This window comes from Protopterus annectens, chromosome 11.part0 (genome assembly GCF_019279795.1).
Source record: "Protopterus annectens isolate FY-2018-M chromosome 11.part0, PAN1.0, whole genome shotgun sequence".
NCBI classification, from domain to species: domain Eukaryota; kingdom Metazoa; phylum Chordata; order Ceratodontiformes; family Protopteridae; genus Protopterus; species Protopterus annectens.
In genome coordinates this window covers 908033628-908054661 of record NC_056745.1, presented here as the reverse complement: position 1 = coordinate 908054661, position 21034 = coordinate 908033628, and the positions used below count along the sequence as shown (strand labels likewise).

The 21034-nt window shown below is 41.0% G+C and overlaps 1 protein-coding gene across 2 annotated transcripts in view; it reads left to right on the top strand.

Moving 5' to 3' along the window:
* Positions 1-19561, top strand: part of USP6NL (USP6 N-terminal like) — a 1978038-nt gene extending 1958477 nt beyond the window's left edge. For both annotated transcript variants that reach the window (XM_044088303.1, XM_044088302.1), the window contains one exon: positions 18078-19561. In XM_044088303.1, the coding sequence (XP_043944238.1) occupies positions 18078-19501 (1424 nt within the window). In that variant the 3' untranslated portion in view covers positions 19502-19561. The remainder of the gene's footprint in view (positions 1-18077) is intronic.
* Positions 19562-21034: the final 1473 nt, after the last annotated feature.

The window sequence follows — 21034 nt, the reverse complement described above, 5'->3', positions numbered from 1 at the left end:
AAAACCTTGTAAAGATCTTGGAAAAAGTTTAATCATCTGCAACATTTGTTTTTAGAATTCGTAATTGTCAAATCCACATGTTAAGGTTTATGCTTGCTTGCTTTTGAGAATATCAGGAACATTATGGCTTCTTTTTCCTTGTTTGAGGAAAATGTATCTGCAATATTTTTGCTTCTGTGTCTCAAGTGACTAGATATTCTTTGTAGGGTGCTTATGTTTCAGCTGATACCACTTCCAGAGCTGCTGCTACTGGAACTGTTATGAAAAGGTTTGCTAGGTCATGTCACAAAACCTTCCTGAGGATGTAAAAGATAAAATTTTGAATTGTACCTTGGGCATAGATGCTGTATTTGGATCTGGTGCATAGGTTTTTAAATGGTTGATATGAGAGAGACAGAGAGTGAGAGAGAACCTGATTTGGGGAGTTTCTCAGATTTTTCATGCTTCTTTCACCAAATTTGTCAAGGGTTTTACAGCTACCTCTGCAACATTTTTCTAAATGCAAAATAAGCAGACATAGCAAGCTTCTGGGAAGCAGATTTTAAAAAGCATGATGTTACAGAGCGAATCCCTAAAAAAAGAAAAAAAAAAAAAACAGTCCTAGCAGCCCCAACTGATAGAAAGCACTGGCTTCAAAAACCTCCAGTAGATGTCATGGTGGATGCTTCAGCCCTGAAAAAAAAAATTGTCTGAGGAGAGTTCTTCTGTCTATCCCCCTAACAGAGAGTCTAGGGCCTTGAACAGACTAGGGAAATGGACTTATGCTCCCGTTACTCTCAGGATGCTAAATTACCTTGCTCACTTGACTCGTTTCCAAAGGGACTTGATAAGAGGATGTCCAGGTCAGTCTTCGGTAACTTGCCATTGAATGTCCAAAAGACAGTGGACACCCAAATAGCTGCCCTACAATCTGCAATGTTGCCCTGTACCTGCTATCCAGTGCAGCAGATGGCATAGCAAGAGCATCTGTTGTACAGGCATTACCATGCATTGCCATGCCTGGATGTGGGTTTGCAGCTTTCTAGAAAGCTTCAGGGCATCCTTCATTAATTCCCCTTTCGAAGTTTCCACACTTTTTGGGCCCAAGGTAAAAGAGACTCTTACTAGGAAGTGAACAAGATGGTAAGAATCTGTATGCAAAAATAATTCATTTTTCCACTCCACAAAGATCCTATTTCAGGAATCAAAGGAGAGGTAAGAAGATATGGTTCAAGAAGTCACAAGGTTTTCACCAAGACACTACTGGGGATAGACCTCCCCATAAGACAGAGAGGGAGGCAGTTCAAATGGACATCACCCCAGAGGTAGAGGCAGTCTGCAAAATCAGAGTTTCTATGGTCACTTCCCTCAGAAACCCTACCAGCACCCCTGACGGGTTACCTGACTGCTGCACTATTTTTATATCCATTGAACGAAAGAGTGAATATTCCTGATACTCCACCCAGTCAGTTGGAAACTGTATCAACATATGTTTCTAGGGTGACTAAAAAAAATCATTCATCAGGTCCCCACAGACAAGTTAGAATGTGGAGTCTATTCCAGGTTCTTTATAATTCCAAAGAAGACAGAGGACCTCAGACCAATATTGGACCTAAGTCACCTCAATTGATTTCTCAGTCAGACAAAGTTCCAGATGGTCACAGTACAGTTCATACTACCTCATTTAAGGAAGGATGATTAGATGTGCTCTATAGACTTCCAAAATGCCTATTACCATATAAAGATTCAAAGGCAATCCAGGAGATTTCTTCATTTCTGGCTGGAAACCACCCACTACCAATTCTGAACACTGCCATTTGGTCTCACCACAGTCTCACGGGTATTAATTAAGATTATGGCAGTAGCTGCAGCTCATCTACAGCTGCAGGAGATCCACGTTTTCTCTTATGTGGATGACTGGCTCCTAACTTCTACCTTCAGGGATCTACTGCTACAACACCAAGCTTCCCTGCTTTGCCTTGCAGATCAGTTAGGAATAACTGACAGTCCTGCAAAGAGCAAACTGTCCCCTACTCAACAAATAGAATTCATAAGTTGCCAGCTCAATACAGTTCAACAAACTGCCAAACCTCCTATGTCAAGTGTTCTTTCCTTATAATGGGTGGCTGCTCAGGTTCTTCATATCCCCATCTACCAGCAAGATTAATTGTACATCTGCTATGCCTGATGGCCTCTACCATTATTTTAGTTCCACTAGCAAGATTACACATGAGAGTGTTACAGTGGACGCTATTGGTCCAGTGGTCACAGAGCCTCCATGCCAGAATCCATCTCACTCAAGTATGAAGAAAACACATAAGTTGGTGGATAACCTCTTAGTGGCCCACAGTACCCACAGACACTTCCCTTCTAGGGTGGGGAAGGGCATTTCAAGGGGAGGACTGTTCAAGGAATGTGGTCACTTATGGAAGCCAAATTTCACATCAGTATCTTGCAGATGAGAGTAACCTGCCTAGCGTTGCAGGCTTTCCAGGATTATCTACCCAAGGGTATGATTTCCATTCAGACATACATGTCAGTGGTATAGTACATCAACAAACAAGGAAGAACACATTCATATCCACTTTGCTGTTAGGCCATGTGATTTGGCAATGGGCAATGTCTTCCCATGACTTCCTTGTAGCAGTCCACATTGCTGGTACGTCGAATGTACTAGTGGACAAGTTGATTGGGCGCATCCTATTACCTCACAAGTGGTTTCTCAAGCAGACAGCATTAGTGGAAATTTTCAGGGGTTGGGGCCAACATTGCTGTGACCTTTTCCTCCTACCTCAGCAGAAAGCACAGCAGTTAGTTTGCCCACATCCCTTCATAGGGACAGTTCATTCATATAATTCCCTCTTCTCAAAACAGTCCAACAAAAAGAATTATAAAGGCAAATGGAAAAGATTTTTTTATTTGGATGTCAAGAAAAAGACTGGACTCCTTTTCTGCCTCTCTCACATTGATACTGGAATTTCTTTCAGAAGTTTTTCAGCAGAGTTCCAGTTTTTCTAATATCAAAGTTCAAATGACTGACATTTCAAGTTTTCACATAGGCCATAATGAGACTTCCATTTCTTCTATTAGGGTATCCATAGTTTTCCTCAAAGGAACATTTTAACTGAGTCCTCCCATTCCAGAACCAGTTCCTGCATGGGATGTCATATTATTACTCCAGTCTTTGACTCAGAAACCCTTTGAGCTTGCAGCATCAGCTAACTTGAGGCTTCTCTATTGGAAAACATTTTCAGATTGTCATGACCTCCACCACAATAGTTTTGGAATTACAAGAGCTTTCATGCAAGCAGTCTTTTTCTCATCCTTCTCGAAGATAGAAGGTCGCTAGAAATAAACCTTATCTTTCTCTCAAAAGTATCTGAATTAAATCTGAATCAATACATTGATATGCCAGTATTTTTCTGCAATTGCTGTAGCAAAGGAAAACATATGCTACATACATTAGATATTCACAGACAACTTATAATGTGAAGTTGTTAAATCTCGCCGTTTATTCTCACTGATGGGTTCGGAGCCGATCCTCGGCTCCGACATGGCCGATAGCAAAGCTCAAGGTTTGCCAGTAGCTTGAGACCAAGCCCCTTATCCCACAATGCACTGCCAGAATTACCTCAGATCTAGTTTGCCGCGGCAAGAGAGATCTCAGTGATCCAGCTAGCTCGGACCATTTGTGGGAAAAATAACAGCAAGTGTATATAAAAACCTTTTTTTTTTTTTTTTTACTAAAATAGTTGTGTTCATATCAGGTTGTTTATTAATATAATCTATAGTTTATGTAGTTTTAGACAGTTTAAATAGTTAGTGCCCTGTTGGCTTCTTGGTTTGTGTGGGCCTTTACCCTATTTACTCTTATTAGTCTTTCTAATAGTCAGGGTTCTTCTCTGTGGGCCTCTTAGCCCTATATTTGTAATCTGTAATTATATTGTTATAGTTAGTGCCCTGCTTGGGCTTAGTAGTTTTGTGGATCTTTACAAGTGAGTAAGGATTTTTCTGTCTTACTCTTTTCAGTTTACTGTTTGTTATTAACTATGTCGGATGAAAAGGAGAAATCCCATCCTAAATAGGGATTCAAAAATGCCCAGATTGTGGGCAGAAAATGTCTGTCACTGACAGACACCTCCAAGACACTTGCAGCATTTGCCATTCTTTTTCTTCAAGAGTCCTCTTTGAGCGAAGGAGGAAGCTAATAGATAGGGGATTGCTACAGCAATCTTTTTCTGAGGTTTTGAGTGGCCATGAAGATACTAGCACATCCTCCAAATCCTCAAAATCCAGATCTTCAGACAAAATTACAAAAAAGGCAAAAATTTCAGAAGGAGGGTCATCGGTTCCACAGACCTCGGAACCAAGTGTACCTTTGAGTCGGAGCCAGCTCTCAGTTTTGGAGCCGGTCTCTGAAGTTCCTTCTTCACCTCTGCTCCAGTCAGCACCTTCGATGCATTCACCCTTTCAGATTTGGACATGGATCGGCTAGTGCAGAAGCTTTTACAGGCACCAGGACTTGCCAGATTGTTGTTGGCCCCAACCAGCTCGTCGGTGCCAAAGACCATGGAACTGGATTTGTCTACTCCTCCTCTGAGCCATACTGGACTCTTGGAGCCGAAGGAAACAGAACCAATGGTTGTCGGACCCTTGGAGCCGATACCCACACCAGTGTTATTGGCTCCATCTACTCGGATGTCCTTGGCGCCGATCGAGGACTCTAGGAGCCGACGCTCTCCCGTCGGGTCCGGGGAGGATAACCGAATCAATTTGTCGATGCTGACTGTTCCTCTCGGGGCTTCGGCTCAGATGAGCTTGGCTCCTACCTCGAGCTCGGAGCCCAGGGTTTCAGTGTGGGAGGATCAGATGGTACTCTCGGGTCCTTCCACTACTTCTTGTCAGAGCCATGGTGCCTTCGATGTTATGAGGAGAGTTTTGTCTCCAAAGACAATGTCAGCATTGGTTCAGCCTTCCCTCTCCCCTCAAGCTCCTGTGTCTGCTTCTACATCTACCGGTCCCTCTAAGCTTAGAGACCCCGAGTCTCAAGTACCCCCACAGGGCATCCCCTACTCTTCTGAGACCTCCCCAGATCCCCCCACTGAAGAGGTGCCCAGGAAGAGACTGTGCAAGAGGAGGCACTTAGACTCCCCACAGGAGTCTTTGACATTTGATACAGACTTAGATGAGTCAGAAGAGTCCCCTCGATCCCCCCTCTGAGGATATCTCCTTTGCAGCGATAGTAGAGATCCTTAGTCAGAGGGGAGATTGGCAGTCCAAGACCCCTACTGAGGATGAGTCCATGCTCTTGAAGGCTTTTGGGTCTCAACCTTCCACTTCTTGGGTATCTCCGCCTTACGGCGAGCTCATGGAACTGATTTCTTGTAAGGCGTGGGAGTCACCGGAGGCCATGGAACCTGTTCCTCGTAAGCCCAACAAATTCATGTCTGCCCCAGTGGACAAGCCATTTTTGACAAAGGGAGTGCCTGTTGATGCCATGGTGGTAGCTGCCACCAAGAAGGAATTATCTGAGACATCCACCTCTATCCATCCCTCTAACAGAGATTCTAGGGTCATGGATAGATATGGGAAGTGCATGTTTAGTTCAGCGACTTTTTCTCTGCGATCACTGAACTACTTAACCCACTTTACGAGACTACAGAGAGATGATCTGAAAGAGCTAGGAGATGCTCTCCAGGGTACAGTAGCTGCAGGGGTGGCTGACAAAGTCAGCACCCAGCTCGCTACTCTAAACTCAGTGGTAAACACGTCCATGCCTCTCATATCCTATGCAGCTGATGGTTTGAGTAGAGCCGCTAGTTCGGGCATTGCTCTTCGAAGACAAGCTTGGATGCGTCTCTGTTCCTTTGCGGAACCCTTTAAGTCTTCTTTTATTAATACCCCATTTGATGGCTCATCACTGTTTGGGCCCAAAGTAAAGTAAACTTTAATCAGGTGTGAGCAGGAAGGCAAGACCTTATCTGCCGTTGGAGTCTGTTTCTCGATCTCTACTCAGCCCTACCCCAAGGGCCCTAGGGGAGGGAAAATGTGGTTCCGAAAAACACAAGGAGCCTTTCAGGACACATGTGGAGAAACACCCTCTAGAGGCAGAGGAGGGGGTTATAACGGAAGACGCCGCCCCCGCGGCAGAGGGGGTCTGCAACAACAGGGTGACAGGGGTCAGTTCTCCAGTCAACCCTACCAGCGCCCCTGAAAGGGGGCCCGACTGTTCAGCTCTGGAGGCAGTCTGGGGTCACTTGTCTTTGTACCCAGAAGCCTGGCTAAACATAACATCAGATACTTGGGTACAAAGCATCATTTTCAGAGGATATTTCACACCATTCTCTTCCCCTCCCATTCCTGTAAAGAGAATCCCAGATGTTCCACCCAGTCTCAGGGAACAAGCAATCATAGAGGTCCACAGATTGCTAGAAAAAAGAGTCATTCAACCAGTCCCAGCAGACAAAGTTGGATTCGGAACTTACTCAAGATTATTTTTGGTACCAGAGAAAACAGGGGACTGGAGACCTATCTTGGACCTCAGCATACTCAACCAGTTCGTAAAGAAAGAGAAGTTCCAAATGGTCACGCTTCAGTCCATTCTTCCCTTCCTAGGGAAAGGCAATTGGATGTGCTCCATAGATCTCAAGGACGCGTACTATCACATAAAGATGAACAGATGCTCCAGAGATCTGCGCTTCTGGCTGGGAGCCAATCATTACCAGTTTCGAGCTCTGCCCTTTGGTCTCACTACAGCCCCCAGAGTGTTCATCAAATGCATGGCAGTGGTCACGGCTCACCTGAGATGTCTAGGATTCCAGGTGTTTCCATACCTAGACGATTGGCTCCTCACCACTGCCACCAGGCATCAATTGACTCAGGCAACACAATACACTCTGACACTCTGCCATCAATTAGGCATTACAATCAACTTTGAAAAGTCTGCCTTATCGCCATCGCAGCATACCGTTTTTATAGGAGCAGAGTTATATACCTCAACTATACTCTACATCTTCCTGTCGAAAGAGTCTTTCTTCTCTGCCAAAATGTCAGTTCACTGGTGTCAAAGAACAAAGCTACAGCAGCAGAGGTATTGAAGGTGCTAGGTTTGATGGCGGCAGCAATCCTGGCTATACCACTCGCAAGGATGCATATGCTTCAATGGCTCCTCTTCGCTCAGTGGTCTTAGCAGAAACTACCGATGCACCACATGATTCACATCATGGACTCTTGCAGGAGAGACCTTTGGTGGTGGTTGACGTCTCTTCATGTCACAATCGGAAGACCCTTTGTCCCCCCCCCCCCCCAGTAGCCATTGTGACCACGGACGCTTCCCTGATAGGGTGGGGGGGGGGCATTTTCAGAGAAAGACTGCCCAAGGCACATGGACAGATCAAGAATTACATCTGCACATCAATGTTCTAGAGTTGAGAGCGGTGCTTCTGGCGTTGCAGTACTTTCAGGACTCTCTCCCTCTAGGAACTATTGCAATTCAGATAGACAACATGTCAGTAGTCTGGTACTTGAACAAGCAAGGCGGAACCAACTCTTACCCCCTTTGTCGAGAAGCCCTCAGGGTCTGGCAATAGGCTGTGTCATCCCAGCGTTTTCTGTTGGCAACGCACATCCCGCGGAAATCCAACGTGATAGCGGACAAGCTAAGCAGCGCGATATTGCTCCCTCATGAATGGTCTCTCAAACAACAGGTTGCAGAGTTGATTTTCTGCAAATGGGGCCAATCTTGCTGCAACCTTTTTGCCAGCCACATCAATTCAAAATGCAGAAGCTACTTTGCCCTAATACCACCTCCCAGTCATCCCCCGAGAGATGCACTTTTACACGATTGGCCCTCAGGTCTCCTTTAGGCATTTCCACCCTTCCCATTAATACCCAGATTTTTACAGAAAGCAAAATCACTGGGAAGGACAGTTATACTCATAGCCCTCTACTGGCCTCGACAGATTTGGTTTCCGTTTCTCCATCATCATCTGTTGGAAGATCCGTGGATCCTGGATGCAGTTCCGGACCTTCCGACACACCCATCAGGGGACCTTCATCCTTCACTGCAGTCCCTGAAACTGACTGCTTGGCTAATCCACTTCCTCTAATTGCCAGGCTTCATTCAATTTCAAAAGATACAAGACAAATTCTCTTGTCTTCTTTCAAGCCATCTACAAGGAAATTATATGGCAGTAAGTGGAAAAGGTTCTCAATTTGGGCCAACACGCACAACATTGACCCTTTCCGAGCTCCGCTATCTTCTATTTTAGAATTTTTGACAAAAATTTTTAAGGAAGGGGCAGCAGCTGCTACAGTTCGAGTTCAGTTAGCTGCTATCTCAAATTTTCACCTTGGGTTTGGTGGCTCAAATGTTATGGGCCATAAATTATCCAAGACTTTTCTTAAAGGCATTCTTCATATGAGACCTCCGATCAAAATTCCCTATTCTCCCTGAATTTAAACCTTATGCTGTCTCAAATTATTCTTCCTCCTTTTGAACCAGCATCTTCTTGTGATCTCAAATTTGTATCCTGGAAAACAATGTTTCTTGTGGCCATTACTTTTGCCCGCAGAGTGTCAGAACTTCAAGCATTATCTATCAGACCACCCTGCATGATTTTCCATGCTGATAGAGTATCTCTCAGAACAAACCCCTCATTTTTACCTAAAGTCTGTTCTGAGTCAAATATCAATCAGGTCATTGAGCTGCCAGTCTTTTTTCCCAACCACTCTAACAAATTGGAATACATGCTGCACAAACTTGATGTTCACAGACAGCTCAGATTTTATCTTGACAGAACTAAGGATATTAGAAAATCAGACCAACCTTTTGTATCCCTCTCAGAAGCAAGAAAAGGCAATCCAGTGGCTAAAACAACCTTATCTAAATGGTTATCCAACTGTATATCCTTTGTTTATGAAAATGTGAACATGCCATTAACACACAAACCTAAGGCTCATTCTACCAGAGCCGTCTCTATGTCTTCTGCCTTTCAAGCTAAATTGCCCCTTGACAATATTTGCTCTGCAGCCACTTGGCCTAAGCCTCATACCTTTATCAAGTATTGCAAAGTAGATAAGGCTTCAAGGGACAGGTCTTCCTTTGGTTCTACGGTACTGAAGAACATACTCCCATGAGCCACCCAGGGTTGAGGGTGCTAGGGAAGCTACCCTTCAGTGAGAATAAACAGTGAGATAACAACTTCACATAAAGAAGTTATGTACTTACCATAACGTTCCATGTGAGTTGTTTATCTCGCCTTTATTCTCACGTCCCTCCCTCCTTCCCCCTCCTGGCTGACTGTTGACTTAGAGGCTAGTACCATCCTGGTTATTCAATATTCCTTCTTCTCCCTTGGGAAGTGTTCTTGGTAGAAATATATAAAAGGGTATGTATATGTATGTATATAGCAGCAAACAAGATCTGAGGTAATTCCGGCAGTGCATTGAGGGATAAGGGGCTTGGCCTCGAGCTACTGGCAAACCTTGAGCTTTGCTATTGGCCGTGTCGGAGGCGAGGATCGGCTCCGAACCCATCAGTGAGAATAAAGGCGAGATAAACAACTCACATGGAATGTTATGGTAAGTACATAACTTCTTTTTTCCATACCAAAGATATTACAAGATCAGATCAACTTTGTTTCCTTTTCCAAAACAAAATTGGAAAATCTTGTGTCAAAAGTTGCACTTTCTAAGTGGCTGGCAGACTGCACATTTCCTTTGTTTATAAAACCTGAGATCTGCCCTTACACTCAGAACCAAAGGCTCATTCCACTAGAGCAATTGCTGCCTCTGTGGCATTCATGAAGAGTTCCTGTCCATGACATTTGTGCAGAGGCAACTTGGCCAACAGTTCATACCTTTATATCCGTGTTGTCTCACTTTTATCCGGTTCAACATCCATCCCTCTCTCCCCCTTCCAAATTACCATCTACAAGTCTTCTGCTGCTCAGAACGACCTCAGCTAAGACCCTGCCTAAGGTCACCTTTCCAAGCGTAGTATGTTTAATAAATTGTCATTTTATTCCATGATAGTTTATTTTTATCAGGATAGTTTTTTCTATAATTGGAAACTGTCAGCAAACTTGATCTGAGGTAATTTGGACAGAAGGAAGGAGTTATGGGTAAGGGAGGAATCAGAGTCTTGAATGCACAGCTCTGGGAGAAGGCACCAAGGTCAGACCCGATAACCCAAACATTGAACCAGACAAACATGAGACAACATGGATCTATTTTTATCATAAGTATGTAGCTTTCATTTTCCACTCAATTAAATACTGACTGAATATCAAGAACTTCCTGTTACATTAGTAAACCAAGTTCATTGTTTTCAGTTGTACATAAATGCTTACAATACACCTATGTGTGTAAATTCATAACCAGAAGGGTCAAGGGAAAAAAAGTATCCAAATGTCAAAATTACACATTTCAGACATTCATTACTTGAGTACCTTCTGCTTCAAAACACATCTGAAATTAGTGCGGTCATTAAGATGTCATTTGTCTTCTTTGTAATCAAGTAAATATTTTAGATACTTCAACATTTCTAGACAACTTCCACAAGGAAAGCATTTGCCAAGTGGAAGATTTTTTTTTTTTGCTTTCCGCATTAATTGTGATAATTGTTGCATTTGTTTGAGGTGACATTATTGGTGGGAGTACTAAAAACACAGTTCCTTGACATGTCTTTTTGCCAGGCAACAGACACAAGTCCTCATTTTACCATTCACAGTGGTCTGTCTGTAACAGTTTCTGAAATTTTTATCTGTTGTTGGCTTCCTTTAAAAGAACCCTTTCTAACCTAATTTGAATATTTGCACTGCACTGCTATATTCCCTGTGAGTCTTTTTCCTAAGAAGACATGAATGCTCCAACTTGCAAAACTCGCTTTAGTGCCAGTTGCCTTATCGAGGGGAGAAGTGGGGTTCATGGTTTAGTCTCATTGTACATCTTCCTTATAGACAAGATACATATGATACCTAAATGACCTTTTAGTAGTCCCTAGCTTTCATTTCAGTGTTATTTATGCACTGATTTTATATAACTGAGTATGTGGACTGGTACATGATCCTGTCAGCCACAGCCCAAGGTATAAGGCTCAAGACAATATCAACAATTCAGAAACAACAGATAAAGGCACACACACACGTGTGTGTGTGTGTGTGTGTGTGTGTGTGTGTGTGTGTGTGTGTGTATGTAAAATTAGGCATTGTAACAGACAAAGCACTTGCAGAAGCTCTTCTCTGACTTTTCTTTATCCATATTGAAGAGATAAGTATATCAAAACATTACATGCACAACACAGAAGGAGTATATAAAAGAGCAAAGCATTCTTGCTATATCTCCTTCAGGGAATGATTTAAGATAAGGGGCTTGGCCTCGAGCTACTGGCAAACCTTGAGCTTTGCTATTGGCCGTGTCGGAGGCGAGGATCGGCTCCGAACCCATCAGTGAGAATAAAGGCGAGATAAACAACTCACATGGAATGTTATGGTAAGTACATAACTTCTTTTTTTATTTACTCCATACCAAAGATATTACAAGATCAGATCAACTTTGTTTCCTTTTCCAAAACAAAATTGGAAAATCTTGTGTCAAAAGTTGCACTTTCTAAGTGGCTGGCAGACTGCACATTTCCTTTGTTTATAAAACCTGAGATCTGCCCTTACACTCAGAACCAAAGGCTCATTCCACTAGAGCAATTGCTGCCTCTGTGGCATTCATGAAGAGTTCCTGTCCATGACATTTGTGCAGAGGCAACTTGGCCAACAGTTCATACCTTTATATCCGTGTTGTCTCACTTTTATCCGGTTCAACATCCATCCCTCTCTCCCCCTTCCAAATTACCATCTACAGTCTTCTGCTGCTCAGAACGACCTCAGCTAAGACCCTGTCTAAGGTCACCTTTCCAAGCGTAGTATGTTTAATAAATTGTCATTTTATTCCATGATAGTTTATTTTTATCAGGATAGTTTTTTCTATAATTGGAAACTGTCAGCAAACTTGATCTGAGGTAATTTGGACAGAAGGAAGGAGTTATGGGTAAGGGAGGAATCAGAGTCTTGAATGCACAGCTCTGGGAGAAGGCACCAAGGTCAGACCCGATAACCCAAACATTGAACCAGACAAACATGAGACAACATGGATCTATTTTTATCATAAGTATGTAGCTTTCATTTTCCACTCAATTAAATACTGACTGAATATCAAGAACTTCCTGTTACATTAGTAAACCAAGTTCATTGTTTTCAGTTGTACATAAATGCTTACAATACACCTATGTGTGTAAATTCATAACCAGAAGGGTCAAGGGAAAAAGTATCCAAATGTCAAAATTACACATTTCAGACATTCATTACTTGAGTACCTTCTGCTTCAAAACACATCTGAAATTAGTGCGGTCATTAAGATGTCACTTGTCTTCTTTGTAATCAAGTAAATATTTTAGATACTTCAACATTTCTAGACAACTTCCACAAGGAAAGCATTTGCCAAGTGGAAGATTTTTTTTTTTTTTTGCTTTCCGCATTAATTGTGATAATTGTTGCATTTGTTTGAGGTGACATTATTGGTGGGAGTACTAAAACACAGTTCCTTGACATGTCTTTTTGCCAGGCAACAGACACAAGTCCTCATTTTACCATTCACAGTGGTCTGTCTGTAACAGTTTCTGAAATTTTTATCTGTTGTTGGCTTCCTGTAAAAGAACCCTTTCTAACCTAATTTGAATATTTGCACTGCACTGCTATATTCCCTGTGAGTCTTTTTCCTAAGAAGACATGAATGCTCCAACTTGCAAAACTCGCTTTAGTGCCAGTTGCCTTATCGAGGGGAGAAGTGGGGTTCATGGTTTAGTCTCATTGTACATCTTCCTTATAGACAAGATACATATGATACGTAAATGACCTTTTAGTAGTCCCTAGCTTTCATTTCAGTGTTATTTATGCACTGATTTTATATAACTGAGTATGTGGACTGGTACATGATCCTGTCAGCCACAGCCCAAGGTATAAGGCTCAAGACAATATCAACAATTCAGAAACAACAGATAAAGGCACACACACGTGTGTGTGTGTGTGTGTGTGTGTGTGTGTGTGTGTGTGTGTGTGTGTGTGTGTGTGTGTGTGTGTGTGTGTGTGTGTGTGTGTGTGTAAAATTAGGCATTGTAACAGACAAAGCACTTGCAGAAGCTCTTCTCTGACTTTTCTTTATCCATATTGAAGAGATAAGTATATCAAAACATTACATGCACAACACAGAAGGAGTATATAAAAGAACAAAGCATTCTTGCTATATCTCCTTCAGGGAATGATTTTAGTTCAAGCTGACCTCATGTGTGTAATATTGTATTTGAGCAACCAGGGAGGAACCAGATCTTACCCCGTTTTTTGAGAAACCTTGGGTGATTGCTTTTTATTTGCTTTGTATTACGTGCTGATCGTAATGCATATTCTGAGGAAAGCCACTTGTTACAAGTGGTCACTCAGTAAATTTACAGTTCATCAGATATTCAACCGCTGGGGCCAGCCTTGCTTGCAGTACCAAATGCAGCAACTTCTTTGCTCTAATTCCCTCAGAAGGACATATGCTTTTCCCCTTTTTTCTGTAATGTCCAGGTTATTACTGAATGCATCAGCATGCTAAACCACACTGAGCCTCATTCACCATGTTGGCAATGACATATTTTGCTCCGCTTGCTCAAACCTCACTTAAATGAAGCACCCATGGCTTCTAGATCCCTATCCACTTGTGCTGCCCTACCCATTCAGCCAACCTCATCCGGATGTACTCAGCCTGAAATTAACCACTTGGTTTTTCCAGTTCCTCTGATGGCCAAGAATCCCTTTTTATCTAAAATTACAGTTTGCATCCTTTCTGTGTCTCAAAAATAATACACTCTCAAAGTATATAGGAGCAAAAGAAAATGCTTTTCCATATGGACAATAAAGTAGGGCATTAAACCATTCTCTGCATACATTCTGGAGATCCTACAATTTCTGTCAGATTTATTTGACAAAGGTTTTAATTACTTCACTATCAAAGTCTGTATCCAGTTTCCATAGTGGCTATGATTCTTATTTGTTTGTTTCCCATAACTTGTGCAAAGCCTTTTGAAAGGACCCTTTTTCTTGCAACCTGCATTTCTACCTTGGGACCTTAATTTTGTTTTAAATGTCTTGACAACCACCCCACAGTAGTCAGCATCTACAGCCCAACTAAAATTTCTGTCCTAGAAGTTTCTCTTTTTAATGGTGGCTACATCTTCTAAAAGAATTTCAGAATTATACGCCTTATCTTCCAACCCTCCTTACTTTTCTACAAAGACAAGAGTTACTGTTTATACTGATCCTTCCATTATCCCAAAGATTGTCTCAGATACTAATTTGAATCAGCCTATTCATTTTCCTGTTTACCTCCTTAACCATTCTAACCATGGAGTGTATATTCTCCACACCCTGGATGTTCACAGATAGCTGTTATCCTATCTCCACATGACAAAAGCATTCAAAAAGACAATCCGTTGTGCATGTCCTTTGCAGCTCACAAACTGAGATTTTGTGTCTTAAAGTAACCTTGTCCATTGGCTAACAATCCTTTGCCTATACTTCACAGAATAAATCTTTGTCAGCAAAACCAAAAGCTCATTCTACAAGGTCAATTTCTACTTTCACAGACTTTTTTTTTTTTTTTTAGAAATTCTACCGTGGATTAAATTTGCTTTGCAGCAACATGGCCTACATTGCACACTTTACCAAACACAGTACGTTGGTCATATTGTCCAGAACCAGGCTTCCTTTGGATCAACAATCTTAATGGGTGTCCTGGCATGATGCCACCCAGGATTACAAGGTTACTTAGGATTCTGACCCATCAGTCTGATCTGACGGACAGAATTAATTTGATGGAAAAGTTGTTTTCTTATAATAAGGCTGGATCCTTTCATCCTAATCCATCTGATGCAACTTCCCTCCCTGTCCAAAATGTAATTTTCTGAGGACTTGACAGATCATCTTGAATATCCTTTGCCTGTCTTTCCTTTCTATAAGACTTTGTAAGTCATGAGGCTTTGTCAGACCCCACTCTGATGGATCTCCTGCATATCCACAAAACAGACTGTACCAGAATTACTTGTTCTAAAGACTTAAACCTTGCCTTTGATATACGTAGGACCTGCTTAAGAGAGAAGTATTTATCCCAGAGACTAACCCTCCTCTGGAACAGTCTCCCCATCCATGTGAAGCAGAGTTACTCTCTAAACCAATTCAAGTGTAACTTGGACAATTGAATGGGGAACAGGAAATTCATCTATGACTTGGCACCTGTCTCTCTAATGGGCACAGGCAACCTGTAAATGGTTCATTTCCCAGGCCCCTCCTTGTAAATGTTTCATCTCCGAAGCCCCTGGTTACACTTATCAAGGGTACCAGAACTTGTCAGAGATTTGGGATGCATGACTAAGCTTAAAAAGACCCTTGTGGTTGTTAGCCTACTAAAACCCTATGAACCTATGAATAAGTAGTATAAGTCAGCAAGCTCAAGCTACAGTCCTGAAGGATTATGGGAGGGAAAAATCTGAAAGGATTTTGAGACTAGGAGCACTAGCATGGCCAGATCGTATCTGACAAATGGCTTGGTACCTATCAATTGTATTTCATGGTTCAGGATGACAGGATCCAGCATTATAATAAGAACTTGACTTCTGTCTATCTTTGTGTGATAGGTCACAGGGTATGTTGTTTATATATAGTGGGAAAAGTAATAGGTCAAGGAAACCCCAAATGTTAGCATACCTGTTTGAGTAGAAGAATGTAACCCAGTGATGGTGAAAGTTCTGTAAGACACACTTTTCTGTTACCCTAATTTTCTTGCTGGCAGATTGCTAATATGCAACTAGACTGACTTTAGGTGGTTTAATTTCTTAAAATCTCATTAAACTCCAGTGGTGATACTACATTGTCAACATAAGTACCAAACTGATCATCATATATGAGCTGACAATCGACATGCAACAGACAGGAAATGATAGGAGGCCTACAGTACATGTGTTATAATGGCGAAAGATGAAGAAATAGGTTCCCCCCCGCAACAAACTCACAAAAACAAGTCAGTGCAAAGTATTAGAAGGCAACATCACAAGAGTTTATCAGAAATAAATGTCTGTTGAACCATGCTGTTTGCAAAAGTCCATAGTAAGGAATTTTATTAAGTAGAGCATTGATTGAACGTCTCAAAGGCTGTTTTTGAAATCCAGAAAAATAGCTCCGGTTAATGAGCCTTTTTCAGTTCTGGAATACATTTGTGAGATGAGTGCAGATAGCTGTTTGTTTACTGTATTTTGGTTGAAATTCATGATGTTTGCCAGATAACAGATCATATTTTTGTATTTATTTGAGAAGCTAAGTGTAAATGAGTTTTTTTAGAGATTTGTCTAAAGGGCATATCTTAGCAGTTGTTCTGCAGTCAGAGGCACACACGGGTTGAGGGAGCTTAGGTTGTGGTATTAGAGCATTCTTTACCTCTTTAAGCTCCCATTCTGAACCTGTAAATGGTCTAAAGAGACCATGATCTACCCCATTTAACAAATTTAAATAAAATAAAAAATATTAAATGTTTAAAGCTGGATGGTATTATTCATGCGTTGAGATAGATAAGAAGTGTGCTGCTAAATGAATAGAAAATCTATAGAGCTTTGTTAAGAATTCCTGCAAGCATATAGAATAAATATCAGTTGAATTTTTCTCTGTCTGTAAGATGAGTTTCTGTATTCTTAGAAGTTACTGCTTCAAAGTGCAATGAAGGGTGGTTCACAATTTCCTGTAATGAAAGAGTTTAATTAACCACATCATGTGAAACTCAAGAGGTGTGAGGCAGCTGTAGTTAGAGGTAACATCATTATCATGAGTATCCTTTATTGGTTCTGGTGAGAGGTTGCAATCTTTTTATTTGAGAAATATTTGGTAGAACTAAAAGGTTTTATTATAGCCCAGAATTTCTTTGTGTTATCAAGTTTGGCAGTTGAAAGATACCTGAGGTAAGTTGCTTTAACAAAAGAGAGAGAGAGTTTATCATTTACAACTAGATATAGTTTATTTCTGAATTGATTTAGCTGATACATCTGCTGATATAGAAAAGGACATTGAGGTAATCATATTCTGATGTTTCTCATACCCTGATAGTCAAATGTGGTCAGCATAGTACATCAGAAGAAAGACTGATTTGCAGCCATGAAGTAGGTGTTTCTGATGGGTATGCAGGACACCTTCTGGAATGTTGTGTGTACATATGTGAAATGTTTTTCCATGAACATCAAAACTAGAATAGCAATATATTTTTTTTTTACCCAGCAGTGCTTAGAAGCTTTACAATGTGACATTTTTGCCTAGCTCCTTGACTTTGTAACTGGGAAGCTGTAAAAGTGAAACTACTAACAGTGATAAACTTGCATCACAATAAAATGTTACTCATGATTTAATTAGCTTATATGCTGTATAACATTTTTCACCCTTACAACATCCCTCTGTAACAGTAGAAAGAACAGTTTATGAGCTGTGTTTTATCTAGCAGTTAGTACTTTAAAGTGGTAAAAAATCCTGCAACCTATAAACATATATTTATGTGCACCATGTTGACTTCAGGAGTACAACTTGAGTGTGTGTTTGGTGAAGGGGGGCATGACAGTATGATTTGTATTTTCTAAAAATGGTTGCTGTCTCTTTTTAGTATGCAGCTACAGTTGCATTTAGCAGCAAGGAGGGCTTTTCTGGAGGATAGTGCCATTTATGGAAGATGCACAACATAGAAAATCTTATAATATGAATGAATAATATTTTTTTACTAGATCTGCCTTTGTTCGTCAGTATTTTGCAATGCTATTTACTTCTATTTCATATTGCTCCCTCATCACATAATCTGTTATACTATTTACTTTTCTTTCCCTTATAGCAGAAACTCCATCGTGGTTATTACTTGGATATATATGTATTTGAATGTGTAAAAGAGGCTGTTTCACAGAAAACTTTGTTATTTTAAGAATTTTTAATAGCTGTGTGCAAGTTTAAAATTATTTTTCATTGACTTAAAAATATGTTTTTTCCTAGGCGGTAATGATGAAGTGCCCAAGAAGCCACTGGGTCAGATACCACCAGAACCACGCTACATTTATGCATCATTGCTCAATGGGCACAAAAATGCAAGTAAATCAACAGCTCAGAGTTTCAAAAGGAAAGACAGAAGGACTTCTCCAGAAAGGAGTCAGTCACCTGCTGACAGAAGGAGAAGGAATTCTGTTGAAAGAGCTGTGTCTAACCAACGCAAATCTGGACAGAGTGGTAATAAGGAAGAATCTTTTAAAGCATCTCAAGAACGTGAATCAAGAAGTCAGGTTGCTGTTCCTCTTCTGCCTTCTGTACCAGACAAGCCCAGGAAGCCTGATGGTGTTTCTGCCAATCAGAATTTGAATGCTGCTACAAATGCCAAGAAGAATATTGTACCAGTATGGCACCCACCTTCAGATACAACCTTTACAGAATCTGCAGCAATGGCTGCTCTAGAACACAGACGAAGGAAAGTGAATCATGGCATTTCTAGCTCTCCTGATAGTCCTGATGATGTGAACATATCTTTTAAACCAGTAACTCGGGTTATTGATGTCGGTGAAGGCAAACGAGGATCAAATGCATCTCAGTATGACAATGTTCCTGGTGTTGACAGTGAATACGAAAAGTATGGTGAGATGTTAGACAGGTCTGCTTTGCATAGTCCACGTGGTAACAAACTTTCTACCAGTTCTGGTAGCCCAGGTTTCAAAACACCCAGTCCAACAAGAAACATTAATATGAACTTTCAGAGGTTACCTAGGCATGCTTCACAGACTGAGATATCAGATAAAGGATCTTTGAAAAAGCCACCACCATACTCTGCCACATTTGTTCACCGTGGGATGCCCCCACAGTACTCCCCTACAAAGGACAACCTTAGCCCAACTTCAGTATCCTCTTATCAGCATGGTAATCAGGCTAATCCAGAGAGTTCATTTCTAATCCAGCTGCCACATCCAAATGCCTTTTCTTATGCTGCTAACCACCATATCTCCAACACATCACGCATCAACCAGATTATAGTCCAGCCTGCTGCATTCAGTACCCAGCAGGAAACATTACACACAGAGAGTTACGTAAGGAAGCCTGCAGGAAGGGTCACTGGCAAACCAGTATATCCATCCATAGATTATACATCAAGCAGCAGACAATGGCAGGATGGAACTTACAATTATAGGCCGGAGAAATATGGACTGCAGAGATCCCAAGACTTGGACCAGCATGAGCACCCTGGAAATTTGCAGAGGTCTCCAAAGTTTCACAAGTCACAGCATGCTGTCCATGATCATACATTTTCTGCTGTTTCTACAGAACAAGCTATGAAACTTAGAACTCCTCAAAGAGGCCAGCAAATGCAAACACAGTACTTAATACAAAGACCTCAGTTGATTCACAATAGTATAGGAAATATAGAGATGGGTTAACACTGTACTATACTGACCGATTCTTATGGTTTAACCCCTCATTAAATGTACAGATAAACATATTGTTTTCTTTAATATGTAATGCACATGCTCTTAACTAGCATTCTTATTCAGACATCTGAATGGAATTAACAACTAATCCTGTTTTTCAGTTATTTTGATTAACTTGTGTCCCTCCACTGTGATCAACATTTTATGTAAAGCCTGCTTTTGATAGCTACATCAAATGCCTGCTTTCACTTGACATACACAGCACATAACAGTCAAACATGCAAAGAAAAGCCATTGTAATGCCAGTCATCTCAATGTTTTGAAAACATGGTGGACTTGATCTTTGTAGTAAAAAAAGGCCATTTTCTGCTTGGTTAAGAAATTACATGGCCTGTCTCTGTGAAACTAAACAGTCTTTCCACTGGTCAAGTAAATGATAGATAAAATACTGATTCCCAGGAAGGGCTTTCTTTCCCTTTTGGGAAGGGAGTTCAGTCTTTGAATATATCCTGACTGGTGCTTATGAGTAAAACTTACAGCTTTTTTCAGAACTTTCTGATTGCTATACTTAGATATGCAGGCATACAAAACAAAATTATGTAGAATACTGTTAAGCCCTATAGTTCTTTTTTTTATTTAGCTCCCTCAGTAAATGCAGTCTGGGTAGTACTTCTAAATGTGCATTACTCTTACATTTCAATGCCCATTTCTTCATACTCAGTAAAAGCACTGCTTCTTTGTTCTAGGCAGCATGCAAGATAGTGAGAGATATGGTATGCTGTACCTTAATGTAGAATAGTAGTACTTATGCTATTTCCTTTAGTAATAATATGTAGATGGAGTAATGTCCCATCTTTTATAAAACCAAAGCATTGTGTACACACACACACATACTCACCCACAGGCATGCTTGCACACAGAGACACACACACACACACACACACACACATATATATTTATGCGTGTGTGTGTTATGGGAGGGAGAGAAGGTGCTAGCACTATTTCAGTCATTTCCAAATTGAGTGGCAAGTGCCTTTACAATATCAGTCTATTGAAATAAGGTTAGTTATGCAATCCTTTCTTGGGGAGAGTATTCTGTATTTCTGGAGAACTCTACCAAGATAGTGCTATAGTGTCCTATAATATATTTGTGTTGCCATCCAAAGCAGAAAGTAAGAATTTGTAGTACAGTATTAGCACATATTTGTTCCTTTGTTGCTACCTAAAAGACAGTTTCTTAGATGTGTTTTTGGTTTACTTAATTAACTTTGAGGTTAGAATATTTTCTGTGACCTTGGCTGACATGCAGAAGTTACATGAAAAAACTGAAACGTTAGTCTAAGTCACACTAGAGTCATACACAATGCAAACACTGCATTGCAGCAAGTTTTAAGGGAATGTAGTGCTCTAACTTTACTACTGTGTAATGTTGTAGGTAGTTCTTCTGCAAGCTATTGATGTAATGAGGGCAGCTAAACTGAAAAAGTAATATATGTTAAGTTGGATTTTTGTGTTTATAGTTTTGTTCGCTTTACTTCAAGT